The sequence below is a fragment of the Chelonia mydas genome, chromosome 4 (assembly GCF_015237465.2).
Source record: "Chelonia mydas isolate rCheMyd1 chromosome 4, rCheMyd1.pri.v2, whole genome shotgun sequence".
NCBI lineage: Eukaryota > Metazoa > Chordata > Testudines > Cheloniidae > Chelonia > Chelonia mydas.
In genome coordinates this window covers 80,732,848-80,754,729 of record NC_057852.1, presented here as the reverse complement: position 1 = coordinate 80,754,729, position 21,882 = coordinate 80,732,848, and the positions used below count along the sequence as shown (strand labels likewise).

Below are 21,882 nucleotides of genomic sequence, written 5' to 3'. Positions count from 1 at the left end.
AAGATAGTTGATATCTAACTTTTCTTCTAGACAGAGCTCACATTGTGCTCAAAAGTCAGAGTGACAAACTACAGTAGCACACTCAGAGAACACAGCCAAGAGTGTCAGAAAGCCAAGAGACATTGACCATTGTTGAGAAACAAGTAACATGCAAATATTCTGGAACTGAAATTAAAGGCCAACTGAGAGAATTTTATATATGCCCCACTGCAGGTACATAAAGCTCACCTGTTTATTTTCTTTTTTTTTCCCCCTGCAACAATGACCACCTTGTCCGTCTTTGGCTTCGCTTGTTATGTACTGGGAAAATTCAGGCTGACACCTGCCAGTAAAACACTAAGACTGCCTGCTCAGGAAGACAGGGAAAGTGGTAACATACAGATTGGGCATGGGCATAAAGAAAGAAGTCTTTTCCCTGTAGCAGTATCAGAAACAGACCTGTGGACGTCATTGTGGGCAAAGATCACAAATGGATATCACTGTGAGCAAAACAACCTGAAGGTAAAAAAAGTCTCATCACATGAGCCAAAGAGTATTTTAATTAGAGTAATTTTAAAAGCAATTTTCTGAAGTAGACAGGCACAAATGTACCTAATGTGTAAGTTTATATTGTACACTCAGATCAAGGAATGCATATGCATACGGCTAGTTAAAAGTACAGCTAGCCATTTTGAAGTATCAGATTGAGTGCAATTAAGGTATTCTCCTCTTAATACCTTGTAGTCCTCAGCGCCGTATAAAGAGGGCTTTCTCAAAGAAAAGACTCAGAACAGGAGAAAAACCTGGCCCAACAACTTGACTAATAGATCATTTTGTTTTTGCAAGAGAGACTTTTGATAGAGAGGAACCATGGGGCTTTGCTTCCTGGTACCAGAGGAAAGAGAGAGAAAAAAAAAAGATTATGGAATGAACACTTGCACTTTTCTGGAAAGAATGTATGTGGTTTTTTGTTCTCATTTCCAAATCCTGCCAGACTCATGGCACCCTCAGAGATTACTCACATACCTTCCTGTATGGTGACCAAAGAATAGGAGTACAAACAGAGTGATGAAGTTGACCTATTTGAAAAAGAAACATGAGTGTTTCCTTTACCTCAAGTGCCCAAAAGCGTAGCAGGCGTCTCACAAACAACAGTAAGGACTATATATGTTACTTATATGTTGCCTGTCCTTACTGTTTCTCTCTCTGAATTGTAAGCTCTTTATTGGCTCAAGGCAGTTCATCCAAAAGGAAAGAAAGTGACAAGCAGAAAACTCTACTAAAATACTGGGAGGACAGGGGATAAGCACGGGTGGTTTTTTTGCTTGTTTTACCTAGCATTGGCTGCTTTAAGGTCACAGAAGTGTGTGAGTAAAGTTTTCACTACATCGCTGCAGACAACTTTCACTACATCAATGTGACTCAGCCTCTGTCGCAGCTGCTTGGCGATTTCCCAGAAATCTTCAGATAGCAGGTGGTACAGCTGTCCTTCATCTTTGCTGAGGTGCCCATACCAGGACAGAATGTAATCTCTGTAGCTGTAGTCAAACACTAAAAGGAGAAACAAAACAATAAATAGCAACAACGGTGAAAACACACAGGGATAGTACAAAAACAATTAGCTCAGGAATAGGTTGCATATTTTCTTCTTTAGGTTTTAAATTCTCTCTCTTCAAAGAAAGAAAGGGCAGCAATGTTATATTAAAGAAATCTGATCCTAAGAGAAATTACCAGAGGTCACCATGCAAAAGCCTTAAGTGGATTTGGTCTGACAGTCAGGTTACTGGTCAAACAGGTATCTCGAACAGATACCTGTATCACAAAACATGGATTTTATTACATGAACTACTAAATTATCTGCATCTCCGAAGTCTGCTGAGGACTGACGCAATTTGTTCTTTATACATGCGTCTAAACAACCTTGATTTCAAAGACACACTTAAAAAACATGTAGAGGCAGTGTTTTCCCCCCCCCAGCTGAAGGACAGTGTTGAACCACATTGTAAGATTATAGTAGTTAGAGAAAGGAAAGCGCTATTAGACTATTTTAAGGAGACACCATAAAAAAAATTAAAACTTGAAAAATTAAACATTTCCATAAGTCTGAACTATAGTTATAAGCAACAGCTAAGATTACTATAAATGAAAGTAATTAGGAAAAACTTTTTGTCAGTATTTTGACAGCACTTTGCGTATAGCTCGTTACACTATTTTGCTTATGGTCATATAGGCTTGAAGTGTTGTATACCAATCATCACTGCTCTGGAGGAAGCTCAAAGAAGCCTGCATATCAGCTGTGACCACAGATGTAAGCGAGATACAAAATGAAAGTCTGTACCGGTCACAGTGACAACTAAATAACAAGGGGGAAAAGAGAGAGAAGAGTATGTGAAAACCTGAGCAGGCTCTTTAGCAACTATCATTTGTTACAGCCTGAGCTCAAGTCAATGACCTACAAAAACCCTCCCAATTTGTCACAGTAATCCCATCGGTTGAAAAACAGTCAAATGACTATGTTATTTTTTACCTTTGTTCACTTGAAAGAGAAGAAGACTACATCTTGTATTTCCTTTTTTTCAAACATTTTAAAACTTTATTTAAGAGTAGAGATGGTCAAAAATTTTCCATTTGAATGTTTTCTTTTACTGGAAAATACCAATTTGACTAAATTGAAATGTTTCAGGGGAATCCATTAATTTAGTCAAAATCTGACCCAAAAATATCCAAGTGCTTTATTTTATCATGTTATATATAGGTTAAACAAAGCCATTTCATAAGATTGTTTCAATATTTCCAAAACTACATTTTCTGGAAATTTTGTTTCACAAGAAATTTCAAAATTTTTACTTTTTGTTCTGATTTGGGATGAAAGGAAATTTTGAAGTGTCAGAATTTGCTATTGCACAGAACATAAGAGTTTTAACCAGTTCTATTTAAAAGGCTTTTCTGAGTATCTGAGCATACTATATATGTTAATGGACTTAGCCACACACCTTCTGAGGTGGGTATTATTATTATTCCCATTTTACAGATTTGAGGCACAGAGATTATCTGGCCTATCAAATACAACAAAAAATAAAAGAAAAAACAGAAAAAGAAAGCATATTACAGAGAAACCTGCCTTAAACAACCACTCAAGAGACTGGTAACAATGGTTGCTCAAAGATGGAGGCCTTCTGATAAAGGTGGTAAAGAAGTGTCCTCGGTACATGTGGGGATAATTTGGGGTAATATAATGGGATTTTGACTGATTAGGGTAATTTCAGATACATTGTTCTACCATGACAACGTGCGCTTGTGTAAGTAAATATTCTCTTGTCGCTGTCACCTCTTTCGTTCCTCAACCATCCTCCTCTTACTGTTTTGTTATTCCTCTTTGTAGTGTCATTTCTGAAAATAGATTGTAAGCTTTTCAGGACAGGGCTCTTTTCTTTTCTTCCAGTAAGTAAGACATGCAACACTTTTAGGGTGCTGTAAAATAATAGCAGAGCACTGTGTTATGGTATTTGTGGCCATTGTTTGTAACAGGCAATGTCTCACTTCTTGTTCTGAATCACGTGTGACAATTCTCTTGTAGATGCATTTCTCTGTCCCAGAATTAACACAATGGGCCAAAGTACTGTATTCTTTAGGAACCTTCTGCCTTTGAGGCAGAGTCATAGTAGCAAAGAGCGATGGCTAAGTTTCCCTACGTACATAACTACAAAATACGAGAAACACTATCCCCTTCTAATACCGTAAAGTATACTCGCTTTCAAAAAGAAGGGTGCATTAGTCCTTAAGTCACCATTAGCCTCATGGCAACACCTTTCTAAAATCAACTTGGGATTCTAGTTTTCTCCACAATCATAAGAATCCACAACATTCACTTTCTCCTTGTATTTACAGCAATTTGGCACAACATTCAAATGTACTGATCTCTACAGTATTTTAAGAGCAGAATTTTTATAAACATTACTATCTAAACAACTCACAAGAACATAGAAATAAATAAGTCAACAGTATATTTAAACACACTAGATATTTGTCACCATCTCTCCCCACAAAACAAGCTGTTTAAAACCATCTTCAAGTCACATTAAAACATTCAGTTTTTCCCTTTCTCTATCAAACAGATGCTCAAGGAGGAGGATGGAAAATTCTGAATATGCAAAATTGTACCCCCCAGAGGATTTATTTTTACATTTAAAAGGGTGCATTCTAATATTGTTTTTATTGTACGTTAGAATTTATTGTATGTTCCTCTATAGCAGGGGTTCTCAACCTTTTTCTTTCTGAGGGCCCTGCCCAACAGGTCCCAACAGCCCACCTGTGCCACAACAACGTTTTTCTGCATATAAAAGCCAGGGCCAGCATTAGGGGGTAACAAGCAGGGCAGTTGACCGGGGCCCCACTGCCACAGGGGCCTTGTGAAGCTAAGCTGCTCAGGCTTCGGCTTCAGCCCTGGGTGGCGGGGCTTGGAACCCCAGGCTTCAGCCCCATGTGGTGGGGCTTTGGCTTTCTGCCTTGGGCCACAGCAAGTCTAATGTGGGCCTGCTTGGCGGACCCCCTGAAACTTGCTCGGGGCCCCCCAGTGGGCCCCGGACCCCTGGTTGAGAACTACTGCTCTATAGCCTAAATCAATGCCTTATAATTTTTAGTGTTTCTAAAGCACATTGGATCGTCATCTAGAGCTTGATTCAAAGCCCACTGAATTCAATGTAAAGACTCACAGTGACTTCGGATCCAGTCCATAGTTATCTGCAACATACAGAGTGATGTTAGTTTTTGATTATCTCTTGTAAAAAAAAATTGTGCCTCAAAAATTATCAGAGGTTCTGTGTTTGCTCACATTTTACACTGATCAAACTCTGCCAAGTTATCGTTTCTCTTCAGCACTATAAATATTACTATTGTATACATAATTACGATTATCCAGGTACTCTTCTTCTAGCCAAGAGCTGTTAGTTGTGGGTTTAAGAAAACTCCAAATAGCTGAAAACCATGTTTATCCAAGTTGAGTCTTGCTTAAATGTTGTCTCTAAACTACTTGCCTTTTAAGTGTAGTAACAAATAAAAAAGGTTTTCAAAACCTATGTCCATAGAAAACTATTCCTTTTTTTTAAATTTTTTTTTTAAAAAAGAGTCAATGCACTGTTTTTGGTTTGGATGTTACACTTCCCTGTATTGTCTTCTGCCCACATTTTGGAGTGTTGTGTTAGTGGTTAAGAATCAGCCAGTGAAAGAGACTAGAGAAAAAAGGTCTATAATTAATAGTGAAACTAGTCTTTTCACTGATAAGATGAATGAAGTGCAAACAAAACAAATCAGTATCCATGGTAAAGGCTGAAAAATCATTTCAATGTTAATGATCCAAGGTATTATTAACTAAAAAGTCTTACAGAGATAGATGTAGTTACAAAAATGGTCAGTATTTTGGGGTTGAAGAGCATTTTTCCTGTTAACAAGGAAAATTATTGTCTTTATTATTACGTATATAGTTTAGTTCTTGTTCTCATTTTGAACACCTAGCACCCAATATTTTATTTTAATATCTAACAAGCTTGTTTTGTAATTTTCCCTCACCTTGTTTCTGTTACTTGTGACAATAATCTGCAATTAAGGATCGAAGAAAGCAAGCTAAAGAGTTTGTCTTCATGCTATTATCTTAGAGAGACACGGTGGGTGAAATAAAATCTTTTACTGGACCAACTTGCAGTAGTCCTGACCTGAAGAAGAGCTCTGTGTAAGCTCAAAAGCTTGCCTCTCTCACCAACAGAAGTTGGCCCAATAAAAGATGATCTCTCACCTACCTTGTCTCTCTAATATCCTGGGACCAATATGGCTACGCTACATACATGCTACTACTTGTCAGGGGAGATCAGGAGACAACTTGGCCCTGCGTACTGAATATAAGTAAAACAAGGTTTATTTGGTGACAGCATATGACTACATTGAAGCTGGGAGGTGAGATTCCCAGTGCAGGTGACAGACTTGTGCTAGCTCCGCTTGAGGTAGTGCACTAAAAAGAGCAATGGGGATGTTGCAACGCCGGCTCTTTTTCGTGCACTAACTCAAGCTGAGCTAGCACAAGTTTGTCTACCCACATTTGGAATCATACCACTCAGTGGCAGCGTAGACATTAGATACCTTCTTTTGTTATGCTTGGCTTTGGGGTGAGAGGACAGTGGCCAAGCCAAATATAACGACTAGTTATTAGCATGTTAGTATTGCAGAAGATATATCTCAGTACTATAAGAAATATTTTTTAGAAGATATTAAAATTAGACTGATGCCTGAACTTGTACTGGAAATAATAATACAATGAACTACAACCAAGCAGTAGCATCACTGGCGTATTAGTTGGGAGGACAGAAAAAATTGTGAGATGAAATTTAAGCTAGTTGCCAAAGTAAGGGAAACATAAGTGGACACTATACAAAGCCATCACAGAAGAAGGAATGACGTTAGGGTGATCAATTAGCAAATGTGAAAAATTGGGACACTTTGTGGGAGAGGGTGGGCGTAATAGTTGCATATATAGAAAAAGCCTCTAATATTGGGAGTTGGGTCACCCTAAATGAAGTAGCTACAATAAGCTGGTGGATGGATTAAAAAAATATAATGCTGCACAGGATATGTGGTCATGAGAGACAAAGGAGATGCTCAGGAAATAGTGGCAATAGTGTAATCAGAACAAAGAAAATGGGAAAAGCACATGTAGAGTGATTTAAAACCATCAGCCAGAACGTGGTCAGAAAAGTTAAAAAATAAAAAAGTCAATTAATTCTTGATGGATGCAGGCTATTTAGCAATTAATAATATACCCTGGATGAACTTTATACAATATAAATAATGTAGAATCAATTGCTCAAAATTAAAGGAAGAGGCTAGATTCTGTTTTCACATCAATGTAAACCAGGAGTGGTTTCACTTAAGTTACAAGGATGCAATTCTAAAACTCTAAGAGAACAGAATCAGGTCCATTCAGAAACTTCTATATTCCATCTCACAACTTCCCAAGTATCATATCTCCCTTTAATAGAAGTAGACGAAAAAAATTCTTTACAAGTGACAGATGAGATTTTATTATTTTCTCCACTATACCAGTTAAATAGTACATGAAGTGCTCGAAAGGAAAGAGCTGGTAGAGATCCACAGTAAATGAGTAAATCTTCCAGATCTTTTGAAAATTTTACACTCTAAGTGCCTAATTGACTTAAGAGCCTAAAACTCATTGAATCCTAAGCCACTTTGAAAATGGCACTTGGAGTTTAAGTCATTTAGGTTCCTTTGAAAATTTTACCCTATATCTCAAAAGGGAACAAAGAAGTTGAAAGAAGCATCTGCTGGAAAGGTCAAAATACAAATTTGGGAATTTTCCTTTATTATCAACCCGTAGTGAAGGAGTAACAGAGGTCATGATTCTAGCTCAACTGAAACATGGAAGTTAATTGTATCTATCACCCTATTATAAGTCTATGTATATTACAGCATGCACCTGCACACAACATCAAGTTATTACTTTGAGATTGTAAATTATTTGGGACAAGAATAGTCTGTCTTGGGGTACTGTACAGCATCAGACACATTATCAATATTACATAGAAGCAAATAGAAATTCCAAGAGTGTGCTTTCTATCTTGAGTCCATTATATCTAAAATATTGTTTTTGTGGAACAAGACATAATAGCCTTAAACATTAGTCTTAAATTTGTTTTCTTTAAAAACATTTTTAATCTTTTTGAAATATTGTTTTGAATTAAAAATATACTGTATATACTCATTCATTAGTCCATTTGTTTATAAGCCGACCCCCCAAGATGGACAGGTAAAAATAGTAAAAACTGTATGACCCTTTCATAAGCCAACCTTATATTTCAGGGGTTGGCAAACTTCGGCTCCCGGCCCGTCAGGGTAAGCTGCTGGCTGGTCGGGACATTTTGTTTACCTGGAACATTCGCAGGCACAGAGCCCCTCAGCTCCCAGTGGCCACGGTTTGCCATTCCCAGCCAATGGGAGCTGCAGGAAGTGATGCCACTTCCCGCAGCTCCCACTGGCTGGGAACGGCAAACCATGGCCACTGGAAGCTGAGGAGCTCCGTGCCTGCAGACACTCCAAGTAAACAAAACATCCTGACCTGCCAGCGGCTTACCCTGTTGGGCCAGGAGCCAAAGTTTTCCAACCCCTGCTATATTTTAAAAGCTGGCATCACAAGAAACACTCAAAAGTTTTGCTAGAATTATTTTAATGTAATCTAACGAAAAACCCGTTGTTGTTGTTGTTGTTGTTATAACAACTGAACAAATATGTATTCACCTTCAAAATTACATTCAATATTTAAAATCAGTAAATGGATATTTAAAACAAGTAACTTAGAACAATATGAGACTTTAAAAAGTCTTAAAATCCTCCAAAGTCTGAATCAGTCTCTGATTCACCAAACAGTTCATTAAACTTGGCTTCCGTCACAGCTGCTCCTGCATTGTCATCGTAGATGTCATCAGTGTCGTCTTCAGACTCAGATTCCTTCTCATCATCAGCCTCTGTTGTATCATCATCAAATATAGCATCTTCTGACCATCGAGTACATTGCTGATACAGCATTTCCTAAATGATTTTTCTATCATTTCTGAGGGAATGGACACCCACGAGTCCTTTATCCACTGGGCGACAAGATTGATTTCGGGCTTGATAAGATTCCCGCCTTTTGTCAACTTCGCCATGCTTGAGCACATCCATTCAGACCACATTTTGCGTATCCTGTCTTTAAAGGGTTTGTTCAGGCAGAAATCAAGCGGTTGTAGAACTGAAGTTAAGCCTCCAGGTATTACAGCCAAAGTAGTTTTCATATTTTTGGCCACATTTTTCACCTCATCCTCTTGTGTGCCCTGAACATGTCCCAAACGAACATAGCAGGTTTCTTGAAAAGTGCTCCTAGTCTCTTATTCCACACTTTTTCCAGCCATTCAATAGTCCCACTTTCATCCATTCATCCCTTTTCGTGTGCACGTACGATGATACCAGCAGGATATTTCATGTTTTTAGGCAAGGTTTTTCTTTTAAAAATAACAACAGGAGGGAGCTTTGATCCATTTGCCAAACACGATAAAGCCACCGTAAAATGGATTTTTTCATGGCCAGTGGTTTTAATTAAACCTGTTTTTTCACCAACATCGGTTACCGTTCTGTTGCTCGGGAGATCGAATGTCATCAGTGTTTCGTCCATATTTCCTATTTGTGACAGTTCAAATGCATATTCCTTTCGATATTTGATAATAAACCTTTGGAAAGATTCAATTTTTTCTTCCAGATCTCTCAGCTGCTTTTGCGCTATCTTCGTTCACTGACTAAGACAGAGACTATGACGGTTCATGAAGCGAGTACACCAACCGGCTGATGCAACAAACATTGATGGCTTTACTGACTTGTATTTGTCATCTTTCAACATTTGCAGAGCACGCAGATGAATTCCAGTTCTAGTGACAATGTATCCATTTTGTCGACGTTCAACAACCCAATTATTGAGATCTTTCTCCAACTCAGGAAATGAAGCGCACCTCGCTGGACATTTTTTCTTGCTTCTTGACATGTCTTTCAGTGTTATTTTATTTTTTCGCCATTCTCTTACTTGCTTCTCATTGATACAGAATTAACGAGCAGCAGCGCAATTATTGTTTGCTTCTGCATATTCAACAACTTTACGTTTGAATGCTGCATGATAAGCAGACCTTTTTCTTTTGTTTTGACTATTGTTCATTTCAAATACTCATATGTAAATAGATTATTATTATTATTGTAGTTATAGATTTTGTAGGACTTTATATAGGAGTGCCACCTGCTTTATCACTGTCAAATTATTATTGTACTTTATTTATTTCAAAGCAGACCTGTAGATTGGCATGTCTGTGGGGATAACAGGCTATTTCAATTTTATTAGAGAGTCCATCGATTCTGCACGTTATATTTTGTGAAATGCATGAGTCAAATGTCATGCAGATCTGCAGCACTGCTCTTTTAGTATTCCTTTCAAGCCAATCTAGTCCACTAAACAAAGCCTTTGCTACTTTAAAAGGCAGCAGTATTGACATCAATAAATGGGTCAGCAAACTTTGGCTCCCGGCCTGTCAGGGTAAGCTGGGTCAGGATGTTTTATTTACCTAGAGTGTCTGCAGGCATGGAGACCCTCAGCTCCCTGTGGCCGCAGTTCGTTGGCTGGGAATGGCAAACCGCGGCCACAGGGAGCTGAGGGGCTCCATGCCTGCAGACGCTCCAGGTAAACAGAAAGACAATGTATTAGATATTCAATTCAATAATTTCATGGAGTTTAAAATCATCAAATTTTGGTGTAGACCCGTTTCTAAGCCGAACCCCGTTCTTTGATGAGTCACTTTTTTACCAAAAATATTCGGCTTATGAACAAATATATATGGTATACAATTGGTATTTAACAAAGGTGTTTCTAGAACTGTACCTACTGCTGCTTTTCAGTGTGATTACTCTGATTATAATCAAGGAGCTTATTTATTTAAGTATTGCGGACTAAGAATAATCCATCAGGAAAGAAACCACTGGTTTCTACTACTTAGTGAAAAGCAAGGGTTTTTTACGTCCTTTTAAAAAAGGAAGGAATATTTATTTTAATAACTACATGTGGGAGCAGAAGAAGTGATGACTTCAATATTTGGAATCTGGAGTTAATACAGTCTCGGATACATTCAGTGATAACTGGTTCCCAAAGTTGTTTTTCTGAGAGAGGTTACGCAGGAGTTTAAATGTATTAATCTTAATTACATTACTGGCAGTAGTCTTGTTTAAAATAATTTTGTCGATGAACAAACCTTATACATGTAAAAAATACATGCAGAGTTAACGAGATTAATTCTGAAATCCAAATTTCATAATTATGTCATAGGGCAAGGATTGTGTCCCTTCCATGCTCAGATGACAGATCAGTCCCTCCTCACCACAAAAAAAAAAAAAAAAAAAAAAAATTAAGCACATTTTTTGTTTGAGTCATACTGTTCACATGCATTCTGGGTTTTCTCGATAAACTCAAGCACTTTCCAGAGATAAGATATGCTTACACTTAAATGTATCTATATTGGAATGAATGTTGCAGTGAGATGTGCAAGTGAGAAAATAAGAGGGATGGCTTAGTCCAGGGATCAGCAACCCTCGGCACGTGGCCCGTCAGGGAAATCTGCTGGCGGGCTGGGACAGTTTGTTTACCTGCAGCATCCGCAGGTTCGGCCTATCGCAGCTCCCACTGGCCATGGCTCTCCATTTCAGGCCAATGGGGGCTGTAGGAAGTGGCGGCCAGTATATCCCTCGGCCCACGCCACTCCCTGCAGCCCCCATTGGCCTGGAATGGCAAACCGCAGCCAGTGGGAGCTGTGATCAGCCAAACCTGTGGACGCTGCAGGTAAACAAACCGTCCCGGCCGGCCAGCGGATTTCCCTGACGGGCTTCGTGCCAAAGGTTGGCGATCCCTGGCTTAGTCAGTAATTTACCTAGGTCTGAGGAAAGAAAGACAAAAATATGATAAATTTGCATTCCAAAATTCCGAACACTTTTTCAATTAACAGCTTTTTCATCAGCAGTGTTGTTATAGTATTAGGTCCACAATCAGGAAAGCAAAACATTTAAGCACATGGTCACCTTTAATTCAACTGTGCTGAACAGGGATGGACTTAAGGACATACTTAAGCACTTTGTCGAATCAAGGCCTTAGGTTTCAGGGAACAAACCAAATTATTTCAGCATGCTTGTACAGTACGTGCTGTGGTCCTTGTTCTACTGTGCTTTTCAAAGAGAAATTAGGAAACCCTAGGATCTGACAGACCATTATACAGTCTCATGTTAGCAACGCTGCCTGCAAATAAATAAATTGTGCAACATCCTTTGAATACACCTTAGCAAAAATAAGAATATGCTACTGTATGTAAAATATACCCATTTTAGATCCTTAGGCACCTATTCTGCAAACATTTATATGCATGCTTCACTTTAAGCTCGAGTAGTGCTAAGTGAATTTGATAGGACTATTAACACATCTAAATTTAAGTATGTACATAGGTGTTCACAGGATCAGGCCTTACTTTGTAAAATACTGTATATAAAAAAGAACTGATGCAGAAGCACAAAATAAATAGCTTTACTGACATGAAATCTTGCCTAGTTTTCCCTTGAGAAATTGGATACAGTCCCCATGGCATTTTAAATTGCCAAAAAATTGTTTGAACTTGTATACTAGTATGCTCAATGTTCTAAGTGCATTCTTTTCTACATATTATAGAAATATATATTTAAAAGAAAGAAAGAAAAAATAAAACCTCCCTTCTCCAGTTCCAGATTGGTATACCACTTTGAATGACATATCAAAAGCATTTTGTTTCTGACACTGACAATATACAAAGTTGCAAAAATACATTTTTGCACTACCCTTATGGGCTTAGATAATGTGCAAAAAGATTTAGTTATCCTCCTTTATTTTGCACAGGTTAACCAACTAGTTTAAAAATATTTTCATTCAATTAATGTAATTTCAAGGTCCCAGCTTATATATGATCACTATTTATTTTACATTTTATATACTAAAATATTAGTAAGTGTGTTTTGTGATCCACAATCCAATTCATATAGATTACAGCAGATAGGAGGAAGTGTGAATCCATGACTGTAGGTTTCATTTTGATGGGAGGAATTGCACTAAATAGGAAGACCAATGTTTGCAGGAGTCTGGGTAGGACTCGTATGATCTGAGGGAATGAATAGAGAGCTTTTCAGTTATAAGCCTGGCAGAAATCAATTAAAGCCTCAATTTTTAAAAATGACTAGTGATTTGGAGTGCTTCAATATTTGGGTGCCCAATGAGAGATAACTTTAAAAAAGAGGAATTCAGACTAATTTGTCATTTTGAAACTTGCTAAATAAGTCTTTCCAGTGCATAGAGGTTTATGTGGGTAACATTTTATGGCTTAAGTCTATTTATGCTCATTATGCTATAAGATATTTCTTAGAAATAAAATGGGAAAACCTCAGACTAGTCTTGGTCAACTTTAAATTTAAAAAGTTGATACTGTAGGTAACATAACACAGTCTAAAACAGATAAAGACATTCCAAAAACAGGCTTAACGCTGACCTTTTACACTCATTTCATATAACAGTAGAGGAATAATTTGTCTAATAGCGATGACACTTTAACTAAGATAAACTACACTAATAGGTTGTCAGTTTTATTTTAAAAATGAAACAAAATTGGGAATAATTAAAATTAATGGAATAATTATTATGGAGGCAATGAGAGGCCCTCCATAGTCAAGGCTGCAACAAGATTTTGCTTTGACATATAGCATATTAAAACAAAATTAATTTGAAATAGAAGGGTTACCTTGGCCACTAACAAAGAAAGGAGGACTTATTAAAGTGTGCCTTATTGTGTACTGCTTTATAATAGACAAAAAGAACCTTTTGTTCATGATTTCACCTGAGGGGGGGACCCTATAATTTAGTACATGACAAGGCGCTATGAACATCGAGCATGGGGAGGAAAGGTAAGAAGGGGAGCAAAAATTAACTATTTGGGAGCAAGTGGAAAATTTGACCTGAGTGATGGAATTATCAGCTCTATACTGAATTATCAACATTATACTGTCACTTTATTAGTTTGTTCCTTACAACTTTATAAATTCAGTCTATCCAGTCTCAAGAAAACTGTAGATACTGGCGAGATTTATTTATTGCTGTTTGCTTTTCCATTACAATACTTCCTGATGCGTTTAAAGAAGAAATCAGCCTCTTGCACAATTTTACAGAGAAACATGCTAAGATGATATGAAATTAAACTCTCCATCTCAAAACTAGAGTGTTCATTTAGCTCACACCAGCACCATACCCACAACCCCAATTGCACTGGCTTTCTCTTCAACATTATCACACAACTATACAAAGGACGGGACTAAGGATTTCTGAGATTATCAACAGGTTTCTTAGGGGTATATCCATCAATAACTTACTATTTTACAAAGAAAGGATAAGGGAGATGATAGGCAAAGCATCTTTAAGTCCCCCTTCAACCTCCAGCTGCAGAAGTAGAGACCAGCTACTTGTTAGTTTTAAGTTTAGTCATCAGTTTAATTAAAGAAAGGTAACCTTGCAATTGTAAAGTGCCTCATCCTCACCTTCTGGATCTATATAAATGTAAGAGTAACAAGGTCGGCCACTTTCTGATGCCCCGTCATGGCCAGAAATCACTCTACAGTGCCCTGCCTCTATTTTCCCCCACTTCATGGCCCCCCTTCAGAACTGCACACCAGCAGTCCAAACGTAACTTAAAACATTCTCCTCCTGGGGTCCAATTTATTTAGTCCTTACAAAGTCTTCAGTAAAAAGAAAAAGGAGTACTTGTGGCACCTTAGAGACTAACAAATTTATTTCAGCATAAGCTTTTGTGAGCTACAGCTCACTTCATCGGATGCATGCAGTGGAAAATACAGTGGGGAGATTTATATGCACAGAGATCATGAAACAATGGGTGTTAGCATACACACTGTAACAAGAGCAGTGCCGCTGATCTGAAGGTATACATTGTCCCCAAAAGTGAAATAGTTATGGGTGAGGACAAAGTCACAAAGTTCAGCCACCAGGTTTGTCGTGATACAGTCGGGGATACTGTTCCTGACGGCTTGTAGTCCATCTTTGTGTGGAATTTTGGTGTAGAGGGCTTCCACATCCATAGTGGCTAGGACGGTGTTTTCAGGAAGATCACCGATAGATTGCAGTTTCCTCAGGAAGTCAGTGGTGTCTCGAAGATAGCTGGGAGTGCTGGTAGCATAGGGCCTGAGGAGGGAGTCTACATAGCCAGACAATCCTGCTGTCAGGGTGCCAATGCCTGAGATGATGGGGTGTCCAGGATTTCCAGGTTTATGGATCTTGGGTAGCAGGTAGAATACCCCTGCTTGGGGCTTTAGGGGTGTGTCTGTGCAGATGTGTTCTTGTGCTTTTTCAGGGAGTTTCTTGAGCACATGGTGTAGTTTCTTTTGGTAACCCTCAGTGGGATCAGTGAGTAATGGCTTGTAGAAAGTGGTGTTGAAGAGCTGCCTAGCAGCCTCTTGTTCATATTCCAACCTATTCATGATGACGATAGCACCTCCTTTGTCAGCCTTTTTGATTATGATGTCAGAGTTGTTTCTGAGGCTGTGGATGGCATTGTGTTCGGCACGGCTGAGGTTACGGGGCAAATGATGTTGCTTTTCCACAATTTCAGCCCGTGCACGTCGGCGGAAGCACTCTATGTAGAAGTCCAGTCTATTGTTCCAACCTTCAGGAGGAGTCCACCCAGAATCCTTCTTTTTGTAGTGTTAGTAGGAAGGTCTCTGTGAGTTAGTATGTGGTTCAGAGGTGTGTTGGAAATCATCCTTGAGTCGGAGACGTCAAAAATAGGATTCTAGGTCACCACAGAACTGTATCATGTTCACTGACTTCCTGAGGAAACTACAATCCATCGGTGATCTTCCAGAAAACACCTTCCTAGCCACTATGGATGTAGAAGCACTCTACACCAACATTCCACACAAAGATGGACTACAAACTATCAGGAACAGTATCCCCGATAATGTCACGGCAAACCCGGTGGCTGAACTTTGTGACTTTGTCCTCACCCATAACTATTTCACTTTTGGGGACAATGTATACCTTCAGATCAGCGGCACTGCTATGGGTACCCACATGGCCCCACAGTATGCCAACATTTTTATGGCTCACTTAGAACAACGCTTCCTCAGCTCTCGTCCCCCAATGCCCCTACTCTACTTGCGCTACACTGATGACATTTTCATCATCTGGACCCATGGAAAAGAAGCCCTTGAGGAATTCCACCATGATTTCAATAATTCCCATCCCACCATCAACCTCAGCCTGGACCAGTCCACACAAGAGATCCACTTCCTGGACACTACAGTGCTAATAAGCGATGGTCACATAAACACCACCCTATACCGGAAACCTACTGACCGCTATACTTACCTACATGCTTCCAGCTTTCATCCAGATCACACCACACGATCCATTGTCTACAGCCAAGCTCTACGATACAACTGCATTTGCTCCAACCCCTCAGACAGAGACAAACACCTACAAGATCGCTATCAAGCGTCCTTACAACTACAATACCCACCTGCTGAAGTGAAGAAACAGATTGATAATGCCAGAAGAGAACCCAGAAGTTACCTACTACAGGACAGGCCCAACAAAGAAAATAACAGAACGCCACTAGCCATCACCTTCAGCCCCCAACTAAAACCTCTTCAACGCATCATCAAGGATCTACAACCTATTCTGAAGGATGACCCGTCACTCTCACAGATCTTGGGAGACAGGCCAGTCCTTGCTTACAGACAGCCCCCCAACCTGAAGCAAATACTCACCAGCAACCACAAACCACACAACAAAAACACTAACCCAGGAACCTACCCTTGCAACAAAGCCCGTTGCCAACTGTGTCCACATATCTATTCAGGGGACACCATCATAGGGCCTAATCACATCAGCCACACTAACAGAGGCTCATTCACCTGTGCATCTACCAATGTGATATATGCCACCATGTGCCAGCAATGCCCCTCTGCCATGTACATTGGCCAAACTGAACAGTCTTTGCGTAAAAGAATAAATGGACACAAATCAGACATCAAGAATTATAACATTCAAAAACCAGTCAGAAAACACTTCATTCTCTTTTGTCATTCGATTACAGACCTAAAAGTGGCAATTCTTCAACAAAAAAGCCTTAAAAACAGACTCCAATGAGAGACTGCTGAATTGGAATTAATTTGCAAACTGGATACAATTAACTTAGGCTTGACTAAAGACTGGGAGTGGATGTGTCATTACACAAAGTAAAACTATTTCCTCATGTTTATTCGCCCCCCCCCCCTCACTGTTCTTGTCAACTGCTGGAAATGGCCCACCTTGATTATCACTACAACAGGTCCCCCGCCCCATCCCCTGCTCTCCTGCTGGTAATAGCTCACATTTCCTGATAACTCTTGTTACAGTCTGTATGGTAACACCCATTGTTTCATGTTCTCTGTGTATATAAAATCTCCACACTGTATTTTCCACTGCATGCATCCGATGAAGTGAGCTGTAGCTCACGAAAGCTTATGCTCAAATAATTTGTTAGTCTCTAAGGTGCCACAAGTACTTCTTTTCTTTTTGCAGATGCAGACTAACACGGCTGCTCCTCTGAAAGTCTTCAATGTCTGTCTTCCTGAGGTAGGGAGTCCCCAGCCCTCCTTCCCAGACCTGGGTCCCAATTCTATCACCACTACCAGGCTTTACCTGGCTGGAGCTCAGCCTTCAGGCTCAGACTTCCAAACTCCCCTGGTGTTTCCTCCTAGCTGCAGCAACTCCCTGGTTCCAGGGTCTTCCCTGCAGGAGCCTTTCCTTGCTCTCTCTGTAGTCTCTGACACAACTTCCTGAGATTCCCCCTCCCTCTGTAGCTTCCTGGTACTCTTATAATGGAAATCACCTGATTCCTCTCTTTACCAGCCACGATAGGCTGGCCCCAGGCCGGGCCTCCTTCCCTTAGGATAAGCTACTCTGTTACAGTAACTCTGTCTATATCTCTGGTCTCATTGCCTCTCACTCCCCTTCCCCCATGTTTCTTAATCCCCACTCTTTACTGCTTTCATCTCCTTCTCCCACTGTTGTCTTTGCACCTACAGCCTGAAACCAACTCCCACTTTTATTCTGTTAAGCTCCCTCCCTCTGCCCTTACTGTATTAGACTTAGACTTGCGTGTTTTATTTTATTTTGCTTGGTAATTCACTTTGTTCTATCTATTATTACTTGGAACCACTTAAATCCTACTTTTTTTATTCAATAAAATCACTTGTTACTTATTAATTAACCCAGAGTATGTATTAATACCGGGGGGGGGGGGGGGGGGGGGAGGGGGAAGCTGTGCATACCTCTCTATCAGTGTTATAGAGGGCAAACAATTTATGAGTTTACCTGTATAAGCTTTATACGGGTAAAACGGATTTATTTGGGGTTTGGACCCCATTGGTGGTTGGGTATTTGAGTGCTGGAGACAGGAGCACTTCTCAAGCTGTTTTCAGTTAAGCCTGCAGCTTGAGGGGGACGTGGTTCAGACTTTGATCTGTGTTTGCAGCAGGCAAGCGTGTCTGGCTCAAACAAGGCAAAGGCACTGAAGTCCCAAGCTGGCAGGGAAAACAGGCTCAGAGGTAGTCTAGGCACATCAGATGGCAGTCCCAAGGGGGTTTCTGGGATCCAACGCGTCACAAGCACATCTTACTCTGGGTTTGCAAAAACACAATACATTTATGATGTTATACAAATAGGTGACTACTAAAAATAAATATAATCAAACTAATCTTCCTCACCACTCCACAGCCCAAGAGCCTATCACTCGAATTGTCTTATGAACCATTTCCAATGCACAATTTTCCCCTTTCAATTTTCAACAATTTTTTATGATTCAATATATAGCAATAACATTTGTAGAGAAAACCCGAAATCCTAATATATAGGTAGCTGTTATTCAGTACTATTTTTGAGCTAAAGTGCACAATCCTCCAGGCATTACAATGTGAAGTTAAAAAGCATTCATCTGATCAAATCCCAAAGGTTCCACATCAGAATTATGTTGTCACAGAGAGAGAGAGAGAGAGAGAGAACAGAACACTGACACTGTTTAATTTCTGGGGGAAGATGGAGAGAAAGCATGGGCATAATAGCTCTTGGTAGCTCATAATCATTTCCTGAAGACAGAACTTATCACTGCTGCTTACAAATGTGCTTAAAATTTGAAGTTTGTGTATAGATACAGGTAGCAAACAAATGTCAGCACTAGCAGGGATCATTAGAGGTTTATTACAGCTAGTTTAACACCACTGAAGAAGAGCTCTGTGTAAGCTCAAAAGCTTGTTTCTCTCACCAACAGAAGTTGGTCCAATAAAAGATATTACCTCCCACACCTTGTCTCTCTAACACTCAAATCTGTAATTCAGCTAATTATCCTGGGTGCTAAGATCTGCGTAAGAAAGATCCCTGAACAGCACACAGCTGGGGACTGAAATTACAACAGTGCCTGGGCATTCCTAAAGGTTAATTTAAAAAATTTATCTCCTGTAGAAAATGAAACACCTTAAACTTCCTGTGTTGCATAAAAAGTGCCTCAGGCTTCTTTTTCCATCAAGTGTAAGTGGCTTGTAATGACTGTTTTAATCCCAAATGATTATATTTAAAAAATGAGCAAGATTTAGGAATTCAGACTTGCCAGATGCTCAGCACCTGATATGAGAAACCTGGATCCATTTCCATACAGAAATTAAACAACAGGAATTGAACAGGCTGAACACCTCACTGAGGTACTCAGGACTTTGCAGAATTGAGCCCAATCCTGCTTCCAGCTGTTTTCCCAGTAATTGTAATGAAGCCAGCTCAGACCCTTTGTGTGTACAACCATATCGCTAGATCTTTGTGCCTTTCTTGAGATGTTATGAACACCCAGAACTCCTGTTTCTATCAGTGGAAGTTGCAGATGCCTGGTGCCTCTGAGAACCTGGTCCTTTGTGTTCCAGTTGCTTATGAACAACTGTATGTGCTGTCTGCATATGCTATTAACAGGCAGCATACAAATGAGCATTAGTAGTCCTTAATTTTGCATTCATAGATTACAAGGTCAGAAGAGACCACTGTGATCTTCTAGTCAGACCTCCTTCATAACCATGAATTAATTCCTGTTTGAATTAGAGCATTGCTCTCAGAAAAAAACATCTATTCTTGATTTAAAAATTTACTGTAATGGAGAATCCAGCACAATCCTTGGTAAATTGTTCCAATGGTTAATTAACCTCACAGTTAAAATTTTGCACCCTATTTCCAACCTAAATTTATCTAACTTAAACTTGCAGACATTGGATCTTGTTATATCTTTGCTAGCTTAATGGAGAACAGAAATTTGATAATAGAGGACTCTTCAAAGTCCCTATAGACTGTGATTGAGTCACCCCTTAACCTTCTCTTTGATAAGCTAAATAGACTCAATGAGCTCAATCTCTCATATAATGCAGGTTTTCTATTCCTTTAGGCTTTTCTCTGAACCTTTTCAAATGTATCTACATCCTTCTTGAATTGTTGACACCAAAACAGGGCACAGTATTCCAGCAGCTGTCACACCACTGCCAAATACTGAGGTAAAATAACCTTTTTACTCCTACTCAATATTCCCCCATTTATGCATCCAAGGATCACATTAGCCCTTTTGGCCACAAGATTGCACTAGGAGCTTATGTTCAGATGATTGTCCACCATGACCCCCCAAATCTTTTTCAGAGTCACTGCTTCCCAGGATAGAATCCTGCGTCTTGTATCTATGGCCTGCATACTTTGTTCCCAGATGCGTAATCTCACATTTGCTTATATTTAAATGCATACTGTTTGCTTGAGCTCAGCTTACCAAGCAAGCCAATTTGCTCTGTATCAGAGACCAGTTCTCATTGCTATTTATCACTCCCACAATGTGTGTGTCATCTGCAAACTTTATCAGCAATTATATATTTTTTCCAGTTCATTGTTAAAAATGTTAAACAGTGTAAGGTTAAGAACGGATCCCTTATAACCTGTGATAAATGAAGGGGCGGGAGGGGGCAGAGTAGTTCCCTTTTATGGGCACCCAGCCAGCCAGTTAGCTATAAAACCCCTGTTCGTGGTTGTTCTCTACTTGCTTTACCTGTAAACGGTTAACAAGCCCACAGGTAAAAGGAAAGGAGTGGGCAGCTGATCAAAAGAGCCAATGGGAGGGCTAGAACTTTTGGGAAATTGGGAAAAATCTGCCCTTTGTCTGTGTGTTATGGTCTCTGGGAAAGAGGGGAAGAGGGAACAGTTATGCTGTAAGAAGCTAAAGGCCAGATATGAAAATCATCAGATCATATCTAGACTACTTATTTAACAACCCAGATATGTAAGTAGATCAGGAACGTTTAGAAATATGCGATTAGGTTTATTTCAGTTTACTTTTTATTGGCTTGTGGACTCCTCTGTATTAACCCCAAATGCTTTTGTTTTGCTTGTAACCTTTAAGCTGGACCTCAAGAAGGTTATTCTTGATGTTTAATTTTTGTAAGTGGGTTTTTTAAATCTAGCAAAAGCATAAGTTCCAGATGTATTTTCTTTCTTTTTGTTTTTAATAAAATTTACCTTTTTTAAGAACAGGATAGGATTTTTTGTGTCCTAAGAGGTTTGTGCATACGTTGTTTAAGTAGTTGGTGGCAACAGTTGATTTCCTTTGTTTTTCTTTCTCAGCTCTTCCCCGGAGAGGGGGTGAAAGGGCTTGAGGGTACCCCACAGGAAGGAATTCCCAAGTGCGTCTTTCTTGTTTCAAAGGAGTTTTTTGCACTTGGGTGGTGGCAGCACCTACCCATCCAAGGTTAGAGAGAAGCTGTAACCTTGAGAGTTTAATACAAGCCTGGAGTGGCCAGTATTAATTTTTAAAATCCTTGCAGGCCCCCCACCTTCCGCACTTGAAGTGCCAGAGTGAGGAATCAGCCTTGACATACCCTACTAGAAACACACCCTGCTTGATGACAATTCCGTTTACAACTACATTTTGAAACCTATCAGTTACAACTCTAATTTTCAACAAGTTTGCTGATGATGCAGAATAAAATCCAGCTAACTCTCATCAACCTATGCTCCCTAATGAACCAATACATGTAGCATCTAGCTCCTGGGCTCCTCCATAGCTGAACAGCACCAACAGTAGTAGAAACCTGTTTTGGTCAGTATAGCAGATATATCTCAACTGCACACATGGAAGCAAGTATAAAGACCAAGAAAGCAACATGTATTATTGATTATAACAACATCATATTAGATAATTTCTATCTACTAAT

The 21,882-nt window shown here is 39.5% G+C and overlaps 1 protein-coding gene across 5 annotated transcripts in view; it reads right to left on the bottom strand.

Moving 5' to 3' along the window:
• Positions 1-21,882, bottom strand: part of SNX25 (sorting nexin 25) — a 159,473-nt gene that overhangs the window by 117,019 nt on the left and 20,572 nt on the right. For 3 of the 5 annotated variants that reach the window (XM_043546086.1, XM_043546085.1, XM_043546084.1), the window contains exons 3-4: positions 1,314-1,530; positions 1,002-1,058 (exon numbers count right to left, since the gene is read on the bottom strand). In XM_043546086.1, the coding sequence (XP_043402021.1) occupies positions 1,002-1,058; positions 1,314-1,530 (274 nt within the window). The remainder of the gene's footprint in view (positions 1-1,001; positions 1,059-1,313; positions 1,531-21,882) is intronic. The other 2 variants (XM_037897634.2, XM_037897632.2) reach the window with 1 other exon arrangement.